The sequence below is a fragment of the Cucumis sativus genome, chromosome 7 (genome assembly GCF_000004075.3).
Source record: "Cucumis sativus cultivar 9930 chromosome 7, Cucumber_9930_V3, whole genome shotgun sequence".
NCBI classification, from domain to species: Eukaryota; Viridiplantae; Streptophyta; class Magnoliopsida; order Cucurbitales; family Cucurbitaceae; genus Cucumis; species Cucumis sativus.
The window spans coordinates 8,031,372-8,054,053 of NC_026661.2; the positions used below are offsets into that span (position 1 = coordinate 8,031,372).

The 22,682-nt window shown below is 36.4% G+C and overlaps 1 protein-coding gene across 7 annotated transcripts in view; it reads right to left on the minus strand.

Moving 5' to 3' along the window:
* Positions 1-8,056: 8,056 nt before the first annotated feature.
* LOC116405044 (meiotic recombination protein SPO11-1-like) overlaps positions 8,057-22,682 on the minus strand; it is a 28,351-nt gene continuing 13,725 nt past the window's right edge. For 2 of the 7 annotated variants that reach the window (XM_031888572.1, XM_031888571.1), the window contains exons 9-14: positions 12,608-12,655; positions 12,444-12,502; positions 12,348-12,379; positions 12,155-12,260; positions 11,711-12,012; positions 11,319-11,622 (exon numbers count right to left, since the gene is read on the minus strand). In XM_031888572.1, the coding sequence (XP_031744432.1) occupies positions 11,487-11,622; positions 11,711-12,012; positions 12,155-12,260; positions 12,348-12,379; positions 12,444-12,502; positions 12,608-12,655 (683 nt within the window). In that variant the 3' untranslated portion in view covers positions 11,319-11,486. Of the gene's footprint in view, positions 8,415-11,318; positions 11,623-11,710; positions 12,013-12,154; positions 12,261-12,347; positions 12,380-12,443; positions 12,503-12,607; positions 12,656-22,682 lie in introns of those variants that run through there. The other 5 variants (XM_031888575.1, XM_031888573.1, XM_031888576.1 and 2 more) reach the window with 5 other exon arrangements.

The window sequence follows — 22,682 nt, forward strand, 5'->3', positions numbered from 1 at the left end:
TTGTCCAAGTGCAAGTGAAATGGTAGGTTTACCGGGGTGATCCCAGGTCGAACATAAGGAATTGATTCAAGATATTAATTTTAGGTATTACTTATCATCTAGGCAGTATAAAAGAATTAAAGAATAACGAATGGTATAAAAGAAATACAAGAACAAACTACCACTAGATATCTACGCTTAGAGATTGGGAATATGGATGACAAAATAGAAATGGGAACTAACTTGTATGCAAGAAAGAGCAAAGGAATGTCTTTGCGTTATAATGCGATTAAGTAACACGACAACTTTAATAGGATATATCTCGCTCAACTAACTTATAATTAAGAAGTGCTCCTCTCAGAGTCATTAAACGTCACATATGGTCACCTCTCAGAATCCATATGATTAAGTGTGCTTAGGAGAGATATATCTAGAAGATTTCACTTATAAAATGTATAGAGCTTCGCAATTAAGGACAACAACCTCTCGGTGCCTAATGTCCACACTTGTTCATCTCTTGGTATACAAATGATGGAAGTTATCTCACTAAGGTGGAGTTTGTCGCGAAACTCCCCCTTGCACGTATTAGCCTTATCCTTGCTACTTGCCCTCTCGAGTAGTTGGCGATTGACGTTGGCTAAGCGATGAGCATAGCCTAACTAATGCGACGAGAATTATAAACTAAACTTCTTATCAATAACTTATCGCTAAATTAAACTACTAATAACACATTGACAAGTGAAAAGTATCTAGTATTGAATTGAAAAGGTACAAACATGTAATATATTAAAGAACCAAGCGCATTATGACCCAACTGGCTTAACTTTTCTGCTTCGGCCAAGAGTGAAGAGTTCCCTACGAAAATTTTAATCCCGAAGGAACTCGACGCATTCTAACCTAATTGGCTCAACTCTTCGACTTTTTATGGGCTATTTTTGCTTCCGCCAAGAGTTAAAAGTTCCCTACGCAAGTATTGATCCCGAAGGAACCCATCGCATTCTGATCTAATCGCTTCAACTCACCTACTTTCTACAGAAAATTGTTGTTTTCGCCAAGAGTGAAGAGTTCCCTACGCAAATACTAATATGGAAGGAACCCGATGCATTCCGACCTAACCACCTTATCTTTCCTACTTTTTACGTGTTATTGTGGCTTCGGTCGAGAGTGAAGAGTTTCCTACCAAAGTTTGATCCTGAAGGAACCCGATGCATTATGACTTAATAGGCTTAGCTCTCCTACTTTCTACTAGCTATTGTGGCTTCGACCGTGAGTGAAAAGTTCTTATGCAAGTTTTGATCCCAAGTGAACCCAACGCATTCTAACCTAACAAGCTTAACTCTCCTACTTTCTACGGGCTATTGTAGCTTCAGGCAAGAGTGAAGAGTTCTCTACACAAGTTCTCTACTTTCTATGGGCTTTTTATTATAAGTGTAAAAAAATAGTGTATGATGCAAGTGAAGCAAAACAATATTACAATATAAGATCTTTTTACCCTGATATTTATTAATCAACTAAGAAAAATTTGCGTTCAAAGTTGACCAAGAATCCAAGACTTTCAATCGGCAAAGGTAATATTCTGAACATGGTAGTTGGATGTGTTCCCTTTAGCATACTATCTTAAATAATCACTTTTTGTTATTTGAGAAAAACTCCATTTTCTCTTATTACGGAAAAAGGATTTGATAATAGGTAAGTATAATTTAATAGAAATTTTAACTAAAGAGAACTAATTATAAAAGAAAATAACGTCTAAAAAGAATAATTAAAAAAATAACTAAGGCAACTATACAATACAAATCTACACTTGGTAATCACAACTTTCGATCTTCCTTGTATGGAGTAACATATATTTTAAAGAGGCCGAACTAAGATAAAGATCTAAGCGAAAACTTCATCGATGGCATAAGAAAGATGGATGGAAACCTTATAACGATACATATTCTTACAAATCCAGATGTACGGGTGCTCGTGTGTGTTCAATAAAGTAAATAATAGAAAACTTTTCAAGCAAAAACCAAGCATAATAAATTTCTATGACCATTAAGACATACATATTCTTATCGCTTCTCTCCCACGTTTCACGAAGGCCCTCAGCCATCTGCCAATTCCATTTGAATTATTTTTTATAAAGCCCATTAAAAAAAAAAGTTCAAAATGCGTGAAAAATGCACTTTGAGACCTAAAATGACAACCAAGTATGCAAGTGAAACAAACTTAGTCTTAAACAAGTCCCAAAATGGCAATCAAGTGGGTAATGTCAATAAACTCTTGATTTGAAATTTGAAAAATATTTGTAAGGTGTGATAAATTCAAAATCAAATCATTTTATGTTTATGTTGTTGAATTTAAAGAAATCAAATGATTATAAATCAACTTTTAAAAAATTAAAAATTTGTTTCTAAACATCCATATTCTTACCGATTAAAATTCAACTTACATATTCTCTTTTTTACTTAATATCTAAAATTTACATATACTTTAAAATTTATTTCTTCTCTTTTCATTTTTTTTTCTCATATTTCATTTTTTAAGATTTAAATAGTTTTTTTGTTTTATTTGTACATTTTTTGATAGGTTATGAGTTATGAGCTTATAGTTTAGCATTGTTAGGTCGTTTTGAAAATTCAAGTGATACTCCAAGGTTATTCTTGGAATATTCTTTTACATTATATTTGTTAAATCACTATTTAATTTATTAAGAGCTTGATAAATAACCACTAAACTAAAACCATAGAGGATAATTGATAGACCACTAGTACATGTTCTATCACTAACTAACAGACGGTAAAACTTTGTTATATTTGTGAATATCTTCAGCAATTTTATCATTTAAGACAATTTTTCGTATAATATCGACATGAACATCGTAAGAAAACTCAAATTAAGTAAGTTAAATTAAAAAAAAAATTGTATGAATGTTTCGAGAATCATTAATTATAAATTCAACATTTTTGAATGAAAAATTGGATTGGTTTGTGGTGACGGCTAACATGCATGTCTAACAATTATTTTCAATTTCTAATACTTTCATCCATTGCCAAAATTGGAAACTAATGTTCACAATTTTTTTATCTTATTAAATGAAATTTCACATTTCTTGAAAATTTTGGATTATAATTATTTGAAAAACAAAATATATATTTTTTGCTTTATCGTTACTGAAAATTTTATCTCGTAAAATTTGATTTTTTTAGTCTAAATTTTAAAAACAAAATATTTGTTTTAGTTATAAAGAAATTTTTTTGGGTTTTAAATGGGTTTTATCACAAATAATTCAAATATATTTTAATCCCTCATCTCCCCTTCTCTCTCACTCACGTTTCAAATTTCTTCCTCTACTTCTTCTCTAACGACTCTCTCTCTCTCTCTACTTTCTCGTCCTCTCCCCTTCTCTTATCTTCTTCGTCTTCCTCAAAATCGCCCTAACAACGCCAGATTTCTCAACTGTCGATCGAGTGACAATCATGCCTGCCTGCTTGACAAAGCCTTTTCGGTCTACCAATAAAGGAAAAACGATTGCTGGTGACACGAAAGCTGTGCTCAACGCTCTTTTTCCTATTCCACTGCGCGTCGTGGTCTTTCCCTTGCTGGTTGGATGACTACTATGGATGAAGAGCACAACTACTTCCAGTCTCTGGTCGATAAGTACCCAAGGAAGGTAAATTCCAGCGGAGAAAGTCGAGAGCTCCTTAGTTGATCACAAATCCTTCCAAATTCTTTGTTCGTAGACTAATTTGAAATCCTTCCAATATGGATCCATGCTGTCTTTTATATCCATAAGATACCAATTAGATTGTGTTAATTATTGTTTATAAGAAAATATTTGTGTGCAGAGTTGTAGTGGGTAAATCTTAATGGCTGGCAGAAAATTGGTTCGGGATATATTACTCTCAACACAAAGTATTTTTTATCAGTTTACTTCCCATCGGGTATTTGCTTTTCCTATGCTTTGTCCTTATCCCATCTTTCTCCGCTCTAGTCTTCATAGGATGGATTTCTGTGGTGTAAATTTATTCATCTAGTTTGTTTCATTTATGGTTGCATTTAGGGAGAAGATAAATTACATAAGCCAAAGTAGTTATGGAAAACATCTCCAATTTACAGCAAGTTAAAGAAAAAAAAAAAGAAGAGAAAAACAGCAGTTCAAAAAAACTGGGCATCTTGCTTCTTTCTTATTGAAAGTTCTGCCGTTTCTTTCAAGTCAAATTGACCACAAAATGCTCAAATGAGATTCTTCAATAGGAATATGTAACAAAAATATAATATGTAAAAGAATTTTTGTGAAACGTGGGAGAGAAGCGATAACATTATCCTTCAAAAAATTCAGGAGTAAATATTTATGTGAAAGGACATATTATTTGGCCATTTGACCTTATTTGTTATTGAATTATTTGGTTGAAAATGATAAACTACACATTATTGTTTGCTTCAGTTGTGATCTTGATTATGGGCTATTTGGTATTTTGCCTACAAACTAGTTAATTATCTGTTAGCTTTTGTTTTCCTGTCACAACTTTATGTTTATGTGGCTAATTGTAGCCGAAAGTTTTATTTATCAATCTTATTTTTCACAGCATAAATGAAACTGTGTTTCAAGAACAAGGTGCCGCTACATCATTCAAGGAAATTCGTCGTAGAGGTCCGTAAGTTTTTTCCTTTAGAGCTATGATACTAACCTGTTTGAATAAAGGAATCTGACTTGGTCTTTTCCTCTTTAACATTATGGATTAGGTCTTTCTCTTTACCATATTTCGTAGCTGAAGTTTATGAAGTAATCAAACTAGTGTTAACTTCTTATATAAAGGTTAGTGCTAACTGCTAAGCTTATTTCTAAGATGAAAGATGCTTTTATCCCCTCCCCAAAGAATATCATTACTGTTTATGTTGTGTTTCTGCTAACTAATTCTTGCATAGCATCTGGTTTGATAATTAAAGTAAAGTTTCTGACATGGAGGTTTTCAAGTTGTAATATATATTTTTATGTTTTAGGTAGATTCCCAAACTTTGAAGAAACACTACAGTACTGGGGTAATTGAATGTTGTAAGGCAGAGCATCGGGCTTTCCAGAGCCAAGGTATCTTCTTCGATAACAAGGTAAGGATAGTCCTGATACTACCTTTCTTTTGTTATTGAAGTTTATTGTTCCTTTTGTTGGGGGCTTGGTGGTTGTGCACCTATATTGATTTGTACTTCTGTTAATTAATTATAGTCATTCTCTCTTGTCTGAGTAATTATTGTCAACCATTTTGTTAGCAAAGGCTTCCCATGGATATTCAGTTTGTTGTGCTGCATGTCCACGATGATTTTCGTGATTTTAGTTCTAGATACATAAAAAGGGCCTTTGCATCACGACATGAATGACTATTTTTTAATATGAACCTACAATGCCCCAAATGAATGCTGGATTAAATTAGATACAGGGTAGATAGAGAGTGAGATGGAGAGTGTTTGTGTGCTTTAGAGCCATCTGTCCCTAAAACATAGTTTCTTCCCCCCCCCCCCCCCCCCCATAAGAAGTAATTTCATTGATGTATGTAATTTACAAAAGGTTTGGTAGGTTATGAATTACAAACTTGTATTGAATATTTGTTAGGTCGTTTTCATAATTCAAGTGATGCTTAGAAAATGCAACCGAGCTTTAAACAATTCTGCACATTTTTCTAAAATTTTTAGTTTAACCTTTTAAATAAAATTCGATGGAAATTCTTGTTTTCTTTTTGTAGGAATAAAGGAAAATGAAATATAACCAAACTTGGGATCTTTGCAAGCAAGCTTCCATGAAGAAACTAGGTTACAAGGGGAGGTCTTCTGTTCTCCTTTTTCTTTTTTTTTTCCATCCGTAGAATCTTGCTTAAAATGCTTTGAGGACAATGCAAATTTTTAAGTGGGGGGTGGGGTTGTAGCCTTGCACATTCCATGTCCTTTGGGAAATTTTCATTTTGCAAATTTTGCTAAAAATGTCAAAATTTAGAAACTTTTGCAATGCTCTATGCTTAGAATAAGTACCATGTCTACTTCGCTTTTTAGCATAAAAAAGCATGTATGCCTAACGCATGAGAACGTAGCTCGGATTTGTGATTGTATTTTTTATTTGAATATGTTACATATGTTGAAAATGCATATATTGATAGCTTAGAAATGAGTAGAACACTTGGTTCAGAATCTTTATCACGTGGTGAGGTGGTTTCTCGCCTAGGGAAGTTTAATCGCCAGACAAGCTTCCTATTGCATAGTTTTTGCACACGTTCCTTTTATGATTCATAATATCTTCTTTTCTTTATAATATTGCGATAAAACACTAAAAAACATGGTAAACACAGGCATGAGACTATGTGAGTTATATTCTCTTATGTTTATGAATTTGCAATAGAAGCTACGTGTTCTGACACATTATCATGTGTTTTGGTTCTATTATTCTACTTAAAAGGCCATAATAGCTTGTATTTCTACAAGTTATCAATAACCTATGCAATAAGAACTACTATACGGCGAGAAAAAACTACATGGGAGAATATATTCTTAATGCGTTATAAGCTTACTTCACCAAAGAGTAATGATGTCAACCTCGCGTAGGGAAGTCGGTGACTGATTTGACCTTGTCGTCCAAATCCAGGAAAATGATATGACAGAGACACGTGGCGTCCTAACACTGGACCAATTCTCACTGTCGACAGATGTAAGCATTCCAGCATGAAAAACCTCACCGAAAACGTCTATAAATAGATGAATTTCGTTCCTTTTTAAAGCTTCTTTGACCTAAGCTTACGTAAGCGAAATTAGAGAGAACTTCCAAGGTCTCCTAGAGATTCTAATCAAGCCTAAACTCGATCGAAAAATGCAAGGAAGCTCAAGACCGAGAAGATAGTCAATTGTGACTATGGTTCTTCTTACGAAATGTTTTATGAAACCATAAATGATTCTATAATGTGTTTAAATATTTACTATATTTCTACTAAAACTATGAACGACAAGATTTCTCTCATACTTTTCAAATCTTAAGATGTGTAGGATTTATAAATGAATTAGACTTACACATGAACTAGAATGATGTGTAATTGAAAAACGCTTAAGATTTGATATGAACTCATAATGATGAATTGAGATGATCTTTTGTACCCTATGGGATAAGAATGCTTCATACTTGTTGTGTGATCTGGCCTGGGAAGATGCATATTACGTAGTGGAATTGATTGTTCGAACTTGCTAAATGCGTTGAGATTACTCTACATAGTTGCAACTTGGCAAAAGAGTGTGGTAAAGATGTAATTGACAGGCATAATGATTCTGCGAAAAAGACTATGTTATGCGAAGCACATACTATGCAATTTGGTGAATAACGAACAAAGTGAATTTTCTGATGATTTACGAATTGTTGATAAAATTGAGATGTTGAAGGATGCCTAATGCCTTCAGTGATTGTTTTAAACCTAAAGATATAGTGATTGACTTGCATATTATTTATATCGCTTGATTTGGTAAAATGTGTATATTGCGTTAAGGTGAAGTTGACCTTTCAAATGTTTTGTTTTGTTTTATCCCCTTCTCTCAAATAGTGAAGAGTATCCAGCGTTGAAGTTTCAGTCTTGATTGTCTACTGTGTCTTTTGAAAACTCTTTATTTTGATAGTGGTCACTGTCAACTCGCATAGTATATAGTAGCTAGGCAAGGAGAGTATAAGTGTTGTTTAAAATTATGTTTATTGGTTTTGTAAAGAATGTTGTATAAAGTACTAAATATACCTTATTATTTGAAATATCAATGAAGTTTCCACATTTCATCTAAGTCCATATTCCACATTCAAATTTTACAGTTGTTTTTAGTTCCGCTTACTAGGCGTTTTATGTGTTGCTTCATGGAGAATCTCGTGTAGAATGTCTAGGCGGTCTCGCCTCCACTCCATCACATAGAGTGTTTAGAGCAAGCGTGATATTTAGAATTTTGCAACGTATTATTTGTTCCTTTAATATACATAAGTATCTATAAATTTTTCGCCTCTCAAGAAATCCATTTGTTCCTGTAATATGTGTTCAAAATGTGTTCATTTGTTCCTTTAATAAGATCAATTTGAACTTTTGAATGAACTTTGAACTTTGAAATCTTCATCGACTTTTAAAAATGAAAATTAGTTTACATTACGGAGAGATTAAAAAAAAAATTCTCGCCAACCCAACCCAGATTTCTTGAGTCGGGTTGGGTTGGATTGGATTGGATTGGATTGATCCTTGCATATTAAATCGATAGGGTTCATTTTATGACAACCTGGATACTTTGGATTGGTCTACAATTTTTCTCCAACCCAGCCCAACTTGACTTATGTGCACTTCTACCAACGGTTGAAAACGATTTGGTAACGGCTCAAACAATTCACTTATTTTATTCCTCACCTCACCATGCCGGACCAACTGGATAGATGGCAGCAGCATGACCACTCTCACCTATACAAATCAAAAAATTGTTGTTATAAGCAGGAGTTCACAATTTTACTCCGAACTAAAGGTTAGTCTCTTACGGTCATTTGAGTGAAATACTAGTTTCTTCAAGTAACGATGTATAAAGAGAAACCAATTATTTCGTGGTTTGGTCTATATATAAACTCCTTTATACATGAGACTTCTACTCACATGTCTTCACAACAACAATATGATTTATATTATCAATAACACTTGCATCTCATGTAACAAGTACAAAGTGAAGTTGTGTTAGCAGGATAAGATAGGCACCCAACATTTATCCATTTACTGTAGAGACCTTTTAGGATAGAACTTGAACATGCACCACTTTGTATGTTAACCACGTACTTTTCAAGTGACATCATATTACCTTGAATCTTAGTTTATTAGATTGAATTAATACGGTTTAATTGTTAAATAAACTACTTCTTATTTTATTAGATAAATAATTTGTGTTATGAAACTATAAACCATGAGATACACTAGATTTTGGGTTTTGACCAAATCCAAATCCCAACATTATGTCGTTACAATACTTCCATAGCAGAAATGTGCCCACTGAACCCACGCTTATCTACAAAAAGAACACTTTTTTTTTTTTGTGTACAATAACTCGTGGACGAAAGATGGAACCTACAAAAATGATTGCTGCAAGGGGAATGAGTCGTAGACAAAGAATTGAATGCTCTAAGTTCCTATTGCACGGTGTTAACATCATATAAGCAAAGTAATAGACACAGCTTCACCTCTAATAATTATAATGGTTGTCTTTGTACAAGAGAAATGTAGAGTAAGCATTAGAATTTGAAATGATGAGAAGGAAGTGAAAACCCCCTTTGTTAGGGAAAATAAAATCTTTCATTATTACTCACATAATTCAATTTATATATATGTGTGGTTTTTCTTTATTGTTCATTTTGCTTTCAGTTGGTACAATCTAGTGGTTGCAATCTTTGTCCCACATGTCACCAACCAACTTCTAGCTTTGTAATTAATATGTTATTAAATGTATAACATCAAATCTTATTTTAAACTATTTTTATTTCCTAAATTGTGGCTATTATTCTCATGACTATAATTTACAAAATTAGATGTTTAAAATGATTACACGATTATGTGGTTTCTTAAAAAATAAATGTGGTATGTGTTCATTTTTCATGTAGGGACAATTCAAATTTATAAATTGTGCCCATGCAAAAAAAAAAAAAAAAAAAATGCCTCTCATGAAATTCATTCTTTACCTCACCCAATCTGTGTTTGCCTCTCTTTTTTTATTCTTTTATAATAAGAAAGGTAACATGTTATTATTAGGGTTATTTTCAAATATAGCAAAAAAACCAAAATATTTATAAAATATCATAATATATCTATAATAAACCACAACAGATCAGGATAGATTATTATTCATATATATTTGTATCATGATAGATACAATTTTTCACCAATAAATTGGGATATTTAATTATATAGTTAACAAATATGGGAGTAAAAGGGTACTGAAGAAGAGAAGGAAAATAAAATGGAAAATAGAGATAGGTAAGACGATATTAATGATTTATAACCATAGGAGTTTTTTTTTTCCTTTCTTTTTTTATAACTTTTTTCTAATTAAAGGTATTTTTTACACTTTTAAAACTTTATGAGTACTTCAACCCCGAAATACTAATAGATGTATCTTTTTAACACATTTTGAAAGTGGAAGGATATTTTTGAAAATTTTGAACTTTACGAACATTTTTAACTGAAAGTGTAAAATTCAAGACATTTTTTATATATATAATCTAGCCTAATTTGTTTTAGTACATAAAGTGGAACTATTGCCATTCAGCAACTTTGTGTGATATTGGCTTTATTTGAAGGATATCTTCAACAAAATTGTCAATTGTTGTAGTCTCAACGGTTGGATCATGCTAAATTTTGGTCAGCTCGTTGGAAATACATTTTCACGTTTTGAACTATGGTTTGTTTATGGTAACTATTAAACATAATTGGTAAAACTAGGTGATTTTCATTCAATCCTCTCAATGGTTGATCTCTAATGCATGAAAATGTTGGCAGGTCATGAATCTTCGTATCATTGATTTGAGTTCTTACAATTTATTGAAGTTGAGAGGATGTGACAAGGGTGAACTTCTCACAAGTATCGTAGTTTTCACTCTACACATCCAATGAGTTTTCCACGTATAATTTGTGTGTTATTTTCTTTTAGTCTTCCAAATTTTCATGATTTACTACGGTCTATTATTAGTTGATTCCTTGGTAATTAATTGGTGAAGTATTGGAGTAATGTTGTTTAGTTTATTGTTTTGGAAGTGATTCTAGTGAGTTTGCTGATAGTACTTGGATACTATCAACATGGTTAATTTTAAAATCACACAGAGAGAAAAAATATGATTTTATGTCAAATAAATTTTCTCATCTTAAAAAATTTTAAAAACATTTCAAATATTTCAAATCCTATTGCACACAAAATAATAAATAATAATTTATCAAATATGTTTTCTAAGTCAAGACACATCTTAAACATAAAATTAAAAGTTAATAGACCTATTAGATATGAAACTTTTTAGAAGCTCGTGGCCAAACATTTCTATTGAGATGGATTTGATCATTTTTGCTGGCTTTGTTCATTTTGATCTCTTTTGTCATATGTCTACTTACACCATTCCAACAAAATTGTCAAATTTATGAATTCAAACTCCCCTGACATCTTGCTTTGCTAGGAAAATTCAGGGAATTTATCCTACTCAAAGTTTCACCGTCTTGACTTAAACAAACACCTAATATTTGAAAGATCAATGATCTGGGATCATGAAACTTCTAATGACAATTTTATGGGGTGCTGAAATGTAATCGAGATTATGAAGAATTAGTTGAATGAAAATTGGATGGTGAAAAATATGAAATCGATCGAAAATATGGTTAAGTCGAAGCTGGGTTTAGTATTATAAATTGGATCAAAAACATTTGATCCAAATATGAGTTTTTTATACTAACTCATTCCATTACGGTTCCAAATCAACCCCATGTTGGTAGAGTGTATGGATTGGTAATTACCTATGAGTTCAACAGTGTTAGTTCACTTTCAATTTTGGATGGTAAATACTCGTCGGACAAAAATGAAATATTGTGCACAGACAGTGCTTCTATCTCAAATTTCACCCCTCTTTCCAGCATTGACTCCAATTCCAACCTAAGGGAGGAAGTACTCTTTGTAGAAAATGGCAATGCATGTAACAATGATAAAAGAAAACTAGAGCTGTAATGGTAGAAAATTTTACCTCCAATGTTGTACCTCTCTACGCAAGTAGCATCTTTGTAACAAGGCTTCAGTTCTACTCTTGTCTGACAGGTTAAACATGACCTTCAACATATCAGAAATACAGAAAATAACATTTGAAAATGCAGTGTGCGTGTGTGTGCGTGTGTGTGCGCGGTGTGCCTGCATGAGAGATCCCGCACCCTTGAAAGTCAATGGGATGAGACATTGTTCTGGCAGATTGTATTTCTCAAAATCTGAAGCAAAAGCTCCAAGCCATCGTAGTTGTGGGATTTTGAGATACTTTGCATCGTAGGCCATTTGCTTTTGGAAAGGAAATGGGTCGAAAACATTGAAGGGAAAGTGAGTTATCATGCTCTCATTGTTTCACATGTGATACAACTGGTTAGTTCGCAGTTCGCATTAAATAATTTAGTAGATAAATTGTTCAATTGAGGAGTCTAACCATAGAACCGAAACGATATGTCGTCAGAATGTCAAAACCGTATGGATCACAATCTACCAAACAAAATGCAGGCAATGCCAAAACATCAACGAGAAGCCGCAAAAACCTGATCAATACATGTGTGCATATTTCAATGACTCACATCATCAATTAAAAAAGGAGATTGCCATGTTTATGACTATAATTTCTTTACCTTCTACTGGGAACATCTGGATATCCACGTCCCTAAAAGAAAAAAGTTAGCATTTGAGTAGGAGAAATTTCAAGTTTGTAGGACTTGTGTGCTCACCGTGATTACAATGCACCGGTTTCTGCTGCAGAACCGGTCATTTGCTAAACGCTGAAAAACTGCACGCTCAAAAAATGAAACACCAGATACTTTAAATGATCAAAGTGAAAGTTAATATTGAGCTTCCTTGAACAGTGACCAGCTTTTATCACTATAGCTTTGACCTGATTCTTTCTCTACAACGAGTATGTAATCTGCAGCACTAGTAATATCTGCATATAAAAATAAAAAATAATCATAAAGCATGGAGAACTCGGTCAAAATGCTTTTAAGAAGAGTAATACTTGGATGCATCCAAGGATTTAAAAATTTACCCCACTCTCATTACATAACATAAAAAATTAATTGAAATATTTTTTAAAAAAAGTAGAAAGAGTCTGTATGACCCCCAATCGTTCACATATATAAAAGGAGGGGCAGAAACGAAATGAACAAACAATTAATGATGAGGGAATGATGGAAAGGGATCATTCGAGTGGGGCCCATGTGCAGGAATGAAAGATTGATGTAAGGAGGTATATAAATAGGTCTTTTCAGGATTGGGTAGGTAGGTTTTATTTTCTTTATGTCAAGTCGGCTGCCATAACCTGGGGAGGATATCCAGCTATCACAAAAGGAAGCTGGGTATGTTCTTTACTATTTATCTTGTTATTTTGGATATTGCGACTAGTGTAATCTTTTGGCTTATACATAAATAAAGTTTAGCAGAGTGTTGTCTCTGTTTTGCCATTATGTGTGTGGAAATATTTGTGTGTGTTTAGTAGAGTCGTTACATCTGGTATCAGGGCCACCACACTGGGGTGGTAACACGTCTAATGGCTCAGCGACAAATTGAAGAAAGGGTAGATGTGAAGGAAAAAGAAAATATGGGCTTAAAGGAAATGATCCTATAGATGAAGAAATCGATGAATCGAACGGCGGATGAAATGCGAGAAGGCCACATGTACAAAAGAAGAGAAGAGTGAGGGACTGACGATGGCTCGATGTTCAAACTTAAAGGAAGGGTAGAGGACACAGAGACAACCATGGAAGCCAATGTAGGTAACACAGACCGTAGTAAGTACAAGAAGCTTGAAATGCCAATGTTCACGGAGGTGAATCTCGAATCCTGGGCATACCGTGCAAAGCATTTTTTTGAAATTAATAACCTACTTGAAGCGGAGAAAGTCAAGGTGACCTTTGTTAGTTTCGGACAGGAAGAAGAAGTAGATTGGTATAGGTGGAGCCACCATCGAAAGAAGGTTGAATCCTGGGAGGACTTGAAAGTAAGGATGTTCGAATTTTTCAATGACACGGGACAGAAGAGCTTAGGGGCACGACTTATCCGTATCAAGCAAGAAGGATCTTATAGTGATTATGTCAAGGAATTCGTTGAATCCACTGCCCGACATGGCAGAAAATGTACTCCAAGACGCATTTTTTACTGGGCTCAAACCATCACTACAAGCTGAAGTGATTAGTAGACACCCTCAAACCTTAGAGGAGTGTATCAAGGAGGCTCAACTCGTGAATGATAGAAATTTAGCCTTACAATTAGCCAAGGCAAATTGGGGCAAAAGTGAGCTCAAAAGAAGTGAGAGCACACACAAGAATCAAAGTAAAAATGAGAAGAATGAGCCAAAGAAAACGGAGTTTGCCATGAAATAAATAATCATTCCGGTTAAAGGGGTTACCAAAAAAATGATCTACCATTTAAGAGGCTATCAGACACAGTTTAGAGCAAGGCTTGACAAAGAGTTGTGATTCAAATGTAATGAAAAATATTCACCCGGCCATAAATGCAAGGTCATAGAAAAAAGAGAGTTGATACTTCTTATACTTAATGAGGAAGAGAGTAACGAGGAGGAAGCTCCTGCAGAGGGTGAGGCCGCTGAGGTTGAATTAAGAGCTATCACGGGAGTCACGTCCAAGAGAACTATGAAATTGAAAGGTCAGGTGAATGGAAAGGAGGTAGTAATCCTTATTGACAGTGGCGCGACAAATAAAAGAATGTGCAGGTGGGTCCCACTGGGTAGGAATTTGAGGGTGAGTATAAATAGAATGATTGAGAAATAGGGATAGGTATCTTTTTGGTTATCTTTTAAGTAAGGGAGGCGGCAGCAGTCGATAGGAGAGGGGTATCCTTCTTGTGAAGGGTGCTGGTATGTTCTTGTTGTTCATTGTTCTTGTTTTCATTCCTTATTGTAGCTGTAACTTTGGGCTATATATATAAATAAAGGATCATAAGGTGCTGTCTCTGTTTAGCCATAGTTGGGTATTTTATTAGAAAGGGTGTAGAATCCTAACATTTGGTATCAGAGCCCGACAAAAAGAAAAAACTGGGGGTGGTTACGCGTCGCATGGCACAAAGACAAATGGAGGAACGAATGGAAGGAACCGAGAAGGAGCTGCTGAGCATGAAAGAAATGCTACTGGAAATGAAGAAATCTATGGAAAGACTGACAGAGGAACTAAGAGAGAATCATAGCTATAAGAAAAGAGATGAATCCGGAACATCTGATGGATCCAGCATGAAGTTGAAAGGAAAAGTAGAAGAATCGGAAGTCTGTAATGAGGTAAATGGAAGCAATGTGGATCGAAGTAAGTACGCAAAGTTAGAAATGCCTATGTTCTTAGGTGAAAATCCAGAATCCTGGGTATATAGAGCAGAACATTTCTTTGAGATGAACAACCTGCCAGAAAACGAGAAGATCAGAGTGGCGGTGGTCAGTTTTGGGCAAGAGGAAGTGGACTGGTACAGGTGGACGCATAATAGGAAGAAAGTAGAGTCATGGGAAGATTTGAAAGGGAGGATGTTTGATTTCTTCAAGGACTCAGGACAAACAAGTCTAGTGGCACGCTTGATTAGGATTCAACAAGATAGATCCTACAGTGAGTATGTGAAGAAATTTGTCACATATTCAGCTCCCCTCCCTCACATGGAGGAAAGTGTGTTACGCGATGCTTTTCTGACCGGTCTGGAACCCAATCTTCAGGCAGAAGTCGTTAGTCGTTACCCTCGAACATTGGAAGATTGTATGAGGGAGGCTCAACTAGTCAATGATCGGAATGTAGCAATGAAATTGACTAAGATCGAGGGCAGGACAGTGGAACCAAAGAAAAAAGAAGAGTATGCAGGAAAAATCCAAGATGGAACAGACAAAGGCTACATGAGGAGGACAGATTTCCCCATAAAACAAGTAACTATACCTATTAAGGGTAGTTATCAAAAAAATGAACCTCCTATCAAACGACTTTCAGATGCAGAATTCAGGTCCAGATTGGATAAGGGCCTATGTTTTAAATGCAATGAGAAATATACACCAGGGCACAGATGTAGAGTGAAGGAAAAAAGGGAGCTGATGTTATTTATCATGAATGAAGAGGAGAGCAAGGAAGAGGAAGGCAAGATGGAAGAGGAACCAGGGGAAACAGTGGAATTAAACCATCTGGATTTTGCTGGGGGAGGAAATAGAATTAAAGACAATCCATGGGATGGCATCGAAGGGAACGATGAAGCTGAAGGGAAATATAAAGGGCAAAGGAGTGATAGTGCTGATTGATAGTGGAGCAACCCATAATTTTATACATAACCGGACAGTAAAGGAAAAGAACTTATATTTGGAAAAAGGTAACCCGTTTGCAGTTACAATTGGAGATGGCACCAAGTGTACAGGCAAGGGTGTTTGCAAGAGAGTGGAATTGGAACTACAAGGGGTGGTGGTGGTGGCTGATTTTTTTGCTATTGAGTTGGGAAATGTGGATGTAATATTGGGTATGCAGTGGCTGGATACAACAGGCACCATGAAGATACATTGGCCATCTCTAACAATGTCCTTCTGGTTAGGCAAACAGAAAATTATCTTGAAAGGAGACCCATCCCTCATCCAAGCAGAATGTTCCCTGAAAACCATTGAGAAAACGTGGGAAAATGAAGATCAGGGTTTTCTGTTGGAATTCCAAAAGTATGAAGTAGACACGGAGGTGGAAGTGGAGCAGGAAATGAAAAGGGACGAGGAAGAGATTCCAATGATTAAAAATCTGTTACAACAGTATGCAGACATCTTTGAGGATCCAAAAAAACTACCCCCTAAGAGAGAAATAGATCACCGTATATTGGTTTTACCGAACCAAAGGCCCATCAATGTCAGACCATATAAATATGGTTATGTACAGAAGGAGGAAATTGAGAAATTGGTGGTGGAAATGCTGCAAGCAGGTGTGATACGTCCCAGTCATAGCCCTTACTCCAGCCCTGTTTTATTGGTCAAAAAGAAAGATGGAGGGTGGCGCTTTTGTGTAGATTACCGGAAACTCAACCAAGTAACCATATCGGACAAATTTCCTATCCCAGTGATAGAAGAACTGCTGGATGAATTACATGGAGCCACGGTTTTCTCAAAACTAGATCTGAAGTCCGGTTACCATCAAATAAGGATGCATAAGGAAGATGTTGAGAAGACCGCGTTCAGAACACATGAGGGTCACTATGAATTTTTGGTAATGCCCTTCGGTCTTACAAACGCACCAGCCACCTTCCAATCCTTGATGAATCAGGTATTCAAACCTTTTTTAAGAAGGTGTGTATTGGTATTCTTCGATGATATACTTGTATATAGCAAGGATATATCAGAACATGAGAAACATCTAGGGATGGTATTTGCAGTGTTAGGGATAACCATCTATTTGCAAATAAGAAGAAGTGTGTCATAGCTCACTCCAAAATCCAATATTTGGGGCATATAATTTCGAGTAAAGGAGTACAGGCTGATGAGGAGAAGATCAAAGACATGGTGAAATGGCCTCAGCCGAAAGATGTCACGGGTCTGAGAGGATTTCTGGGATTATCGGGCTATTATCGTAGGTTTGTGAAAGGATACGGAGAAATTGCAGCCCCCTTGACCAGATTGTTGCAAAAGAATTCTTTTGCGTGGGATGAACAAGCAACCGAGGCTTTTGAAAAATTAAAGATGGCCATGACTACTATCCCGGTGCTAGCACTGCCGAATTGGGATCTACCTTTTTTAATCGAAACAGATGCTTCAAGGACAGGATTGGGAGCTGTACTTTCACAGAATGGTCACCCCATAGCCTTCTTCAGCCAGAAATTGTCGACACGAGCTCAGGCCAAGTCCATTTACGAAAGAGAACCGATGGCTGTAGTATTATCAGTGCAGAAATGGCGTTATTATCTATTAGGAAGGAAGTTTACAATTATCTCATATCAAAAGGCATTGAAATTTCTCCTAGAGCAGAGGGAAGTACAACCCCAATTTCAGAAATGGCTGACCAAACTGCTGGGATACGATTTTGAAATATTATACCAACCTGGATTACAAAACAAAGCAGCAGATGCCCTTTCTAGGATGGAATATCCGCTGGAAGTAAACTCCTTGACGACAACTGGCATTGTAGACATGGAAGTGATAGACAAGGAAGTCAACCAAGATGAGGAATTACAGAAAACCATTAAAGAATTGAAACAGAATCCAGAGGGAATTAGCAAATTTAGCTGGGAGAATGGGAAACTGTTCTACAAGAAGAGAGTGGTATTATCAAAGAAGTCGTCAGTGATCCCCACATTGCTGCATACATTCCATGACTCCATCTTGGGAGGACACTCGGGATTCTTGAGGACATATAAAAGGATGAGCGGAGAGCTGTACTGGGAGGGAATGAAGGCTGATATAAAGAAATACGTGGAACAGTGTGAGATTTGTCAAAGGAACAAATATGAGGCCACGAAACCAGCAGGGGTATTACATCCACTTCCTGCTCCGGAAGCCATACTAGAAGAATGGTCAATGGATTTCATAGAAGGGTTACCGAAGGCAGGGGAATGAATGTGATAATGGTGGTGGTAGACAGATTGAGCAAGTACGCGTATTTCATCACTATGAAGCACCCTTTCACAGCTAAACAAGTGGCGACGACATTCATTGAAAAGATCATCAGCAAGCATGGGGTTCCAAAATCCATAGTATCCGACAGGGATAAAGTTTTCATTAGTCATTTTTGGAAGGAGTTATTTACAACTATGGGAACTAAACTGAAAAGAAGCACGGCGTTCCACCCACAAACAGATGGGCAAACGGAAAGGGTAAACCAATGTCTGGAGACATACTTGAGATGCTTTTGCAATGAGCAACCTCAAAGGTGGCATAAGTTCATTCCATGGGCTGAACTGTGGTATAACACTACTTTCCATTCATCCATACGTTCCAACCCTTTCAAGATTGTATATGGAAGGCAACCACCCCCGATTCTATCCTACGGAACCCGAAAAACTCAGAATGATGAGGTAGAAATAATGCTCAAGGAGAGAGATCTGGCATTGAACGCCTTGAAGGAGAATCTTCACTTAGCCCAAAACCGCATGAAGAAATGGGCAGACACCAAAAGAAGGGAATTGAAGTTCAAGGTGGGTGATGAAGTATACTTAAAGCTCAGACCTTATAGGCAGAGAACCTTAGCTCGGAAAAGGTGTGAAAAGCTGGCTCCAAAATTCTACGGGCCTTACACAATCATTGAAGAGATAGGAGAGGTGGCCTATAGATTGAAACTTCCACCAGAGGCGAGTATTCATGATGTGTTCCACATCTCACAGTTGAAGCTCAATTTAGGTAAGCAGAAGGTTGTGCAGCAACAGCAACCTATGTTGACAACAGATTTCGAATTACAACTATGGCCAGAACAGGTATTGGGAATTCGCTGGAACAAAGAATTGGGAGCTAACGAATGACTGTTATGTTCTTGTGAAGGGTGCTGGTATGTTCTTGTTGTTCATTGTTCTTGTTTTCATTCCTTATTGTAGCTGTAACTTTGGGCTATATATATAAATAAAGGATCACAGGGTGCTGTCTCTGTTTAGCCATAGTTGGGTATTTTATTAGAAAGGGTGTAGAATCCTAACATAGACACCCTCAAACCTTAGAGGAGTGTATCAAGGAGGCTCAACTCGTGAATGATAGAAATTTAGCCTTACAATTAGCCAAGGCAGATTGGGGCAAAAGTGAGCTCAAAAGAAGTGAGAGCACACACAAGAATCGAAGTAAAAATGAGAAGAATGAGCCAAAGAAAACGGAGTTTGCCATGAAATAAATAATCATTCCGGTTAAGGGGTTACCAAAAAAATGATCTACCAGTTAAGAGGCTATCAGACACAGAGTTTAGAGCAAGGCTTGACAAAGAGTTGTGCTTCAGATGTAATGAAAAATATTCACCCGGCCATAAATGCAAGGTCACAGAAAAAAGAGAGTTGATACTTCTTATACTTAATGAGGAAGAGAGTAACGAGGAGGAGGCTCCTGCAGAGGTGAGGCAGAGGAAATGATAGAGCTGAATCAATTAGATTTGAATGAAGCCGCTGAGGTTGAATTAAGAGCTATCACGGGAGTCACATCCAAGAGAACTATGAAATTGAAAGGTCAGGTGAATGGAAAGGAGGTAGTAATCCTTATTGACAGTGGCGCGACAAATAATTTCATCAGTCAAGAGTTGGTGGAAGATCTGCGATTAGTCATTGATCCAAGTACCCAATTTGGAGTAACCATTGGAGATGGTACACGTTGTGAAGGAAAGGGAACCTGTAAGAGGGTAAAATTGAGGTTGAAAGAGATAACGATCATAGCTGACTTCTTAGCTTGGAACTAGGGAATGTGGACTTGGTGTTGGGAATGCAATGGCTGGATTCTACTGGAACCATGAAGGTGCATTGGCCATCCCTAACTATGACATTCTGGACAAAAGGAAGAAGAGTAATACTCAAAGGGGATCCTTCACTCATTAAGGCAGAATGCTCGTTGAGGACCCTAGAAAAAACATGGCAGACAAGGGACCAAGGATTCCTTTTAGAACTACAAAACTATGAAATCGAATGGGAGGATGAGTATGAAGAAAAAACCGAGCAAAAAGGAGATGAGAAAGAACTACCCATGGTTCAAAGTTTACTCAAACAATACATGGACATATTTGAATCACCCGAGGGTTTACCTCCCAAGAGACCGATTGACCATCGCATATTAACCATGCTAGATCAAAGGCCAATCAACGTTCGACAAGTATGGACATGTACAAAATGAAAATTGAAAAATTGGTGATAGAAATGCTACAGGCAGAGGTGATTAGATCGAGTAACAGCCCTTACTCCAGTCCGGTGTTATTAGTGAAAAAAAAAATGGGGGTTGGAGATTTTGTGTGGACTACCGCAAGCTAAACCAGGTAACAGTATCAGACAAATTCCCTATCCCGATAATTGAAGAACTACTAGATAAACTACATGGGGCAACTATGTTCTCCAAATTAGATTTAAAATCAGGATACCATCAAATAAGGATGAAGGAGGAAGATGTGGAGAAACAACATTTCGCACTCACGAAGGACACTACGAATTCTTAGTTATGCCCTTCAGCCTCAGCAATGCCCCAGCCACATTCCAATCTCTAATGAATCAGGTATTCAAACCCTTTCTTAGGAGATGTGTTCTTGTATTTTTTGATGATATTTTAGTCTATAGTGCTATATAAATGAGCATGTGAAACATTTGGGAATGGTTTTTTCAATACTGAAGGATAATTAATTATTTGCAAATAGAAGAAAATGTGTTATAGCACACCCCCAAGTTCAGTATTTGGGGCACATAATTTCTAGCCGAGGAGTTGAAGCTGACGAAGAAAAGATTCGAAGCATAATTAATTTGCCACAACCAAAAGACATCACTGGCTGAGAGGATTTCTAGAATTAACCGGTTATTATAGAAGGTTTGTGAAGATTTATGGGGAAATTGCAGCACATTTAACTAAGTTACTTCAGAAGAATGCATTCAAATGGAATGAGGAAGCAACATCAGTCTTTGAGCAACCGAAATTAGCAATGACAACCATATCAGTCCTAGCACTGCCTGATTGGTCATTGTCGTTTACTATTGAGACTGATGCTTCAAGAGTGGGATTAGCAGTGGTGCTGTCACAAGGAGACATCCTATCGCCTTCTTCAATCAGAAACTATCAAGAGCCCAATCTAAGTCTATATATGAAAGGGAATTGATGGCAGTTGTTTTATCAGTGCAGAAATGGAGGCACTACCTACTGGGAAGGAAATTCACTATTACTTCAGATCAGGAAAGCTCTCAAATTCTTGTTAGAACAAAGGGAGGTTCAACCTCAATTTCAGAAATAGTTAACAAAACTCTTGGGCTATGATTTCGAGATATTGTATCAACCGGACTTGCAGAATAAAGCCGCTGATGCTCTTTCAAGGAAGGATCAAACCGTGGAATTGAACACAATGACTACAACCGGCATCGTTGATATTGAGCTAATAGAGAAGGAAGTTGAGAATGATAAAGAACTCCAAGAGATCATAGCAGAGGTGAAAGGGGGTGGACCAGGGAGGGAAATATCAATGGATTAATGATAAGCTGCTGTATAAAGGAAGGATAGTGTTATCACGACATTCCTCCCTCATTCCTAGGTTGTTGCACACCTTCCCATGACTCCATACTAGGAGGTCATTCCGATTTCTTGAGAACTTACAAAAGGATTAGTGGAGAATTGTTTTGGAAGGGAATGAAAGCAGATGTGAAGAAGTACGTGGAAGAATGTGACATATGCCAACAAAACAAATTCGAAGCTACCAAACCAGCCAGAGTTGCAACCCATTCCCATTCTCGAGAGGATATTGGAAGATTAGACAATGGATTTTATAGAAGGACTACCCTTAGTTGGAGATATAATGTAATTATGGTGAACCATTGTTTCCTGCCAGTCTGTACCATTGGGTCTATCAAATAACATTCGGGTTTGACGAAAACCGAAGGTTACACGATTGGTTTTGTGTCTTTTTCCAATTTTGCAGCTGTTTGGATTGATTTTCTCTTGTTCGAGTGGACTACAATCAACGTGTGACTTCAATATGGCCGACATAAAAAATTTGGTAGTCTCCAACGTACCCTTGGCCTCTAAGATCACAGAACATAAGTTAAATGAATCCAATTATTACGATTGGCGCGGACAATTTTATTTTATTTGAGAAGTACTGATATGGATGATCATATGACTGAAGATCCCCCAAAAGATGCAAAGCAGAAGAAGGATTGGCTTCGTGATGATGCCCGTTTATATCTTCAGATCAAGAATTCAATTGAGAGTGAGATAATTGGATTGGTTGATCACTGTGAGTCTATTAAAGAACTTTTGGAATTTTTGGATTTTCTATACTCAGGTAAAGAGCAAGTGCATAGAATGTTTGAAGTTTGTATGC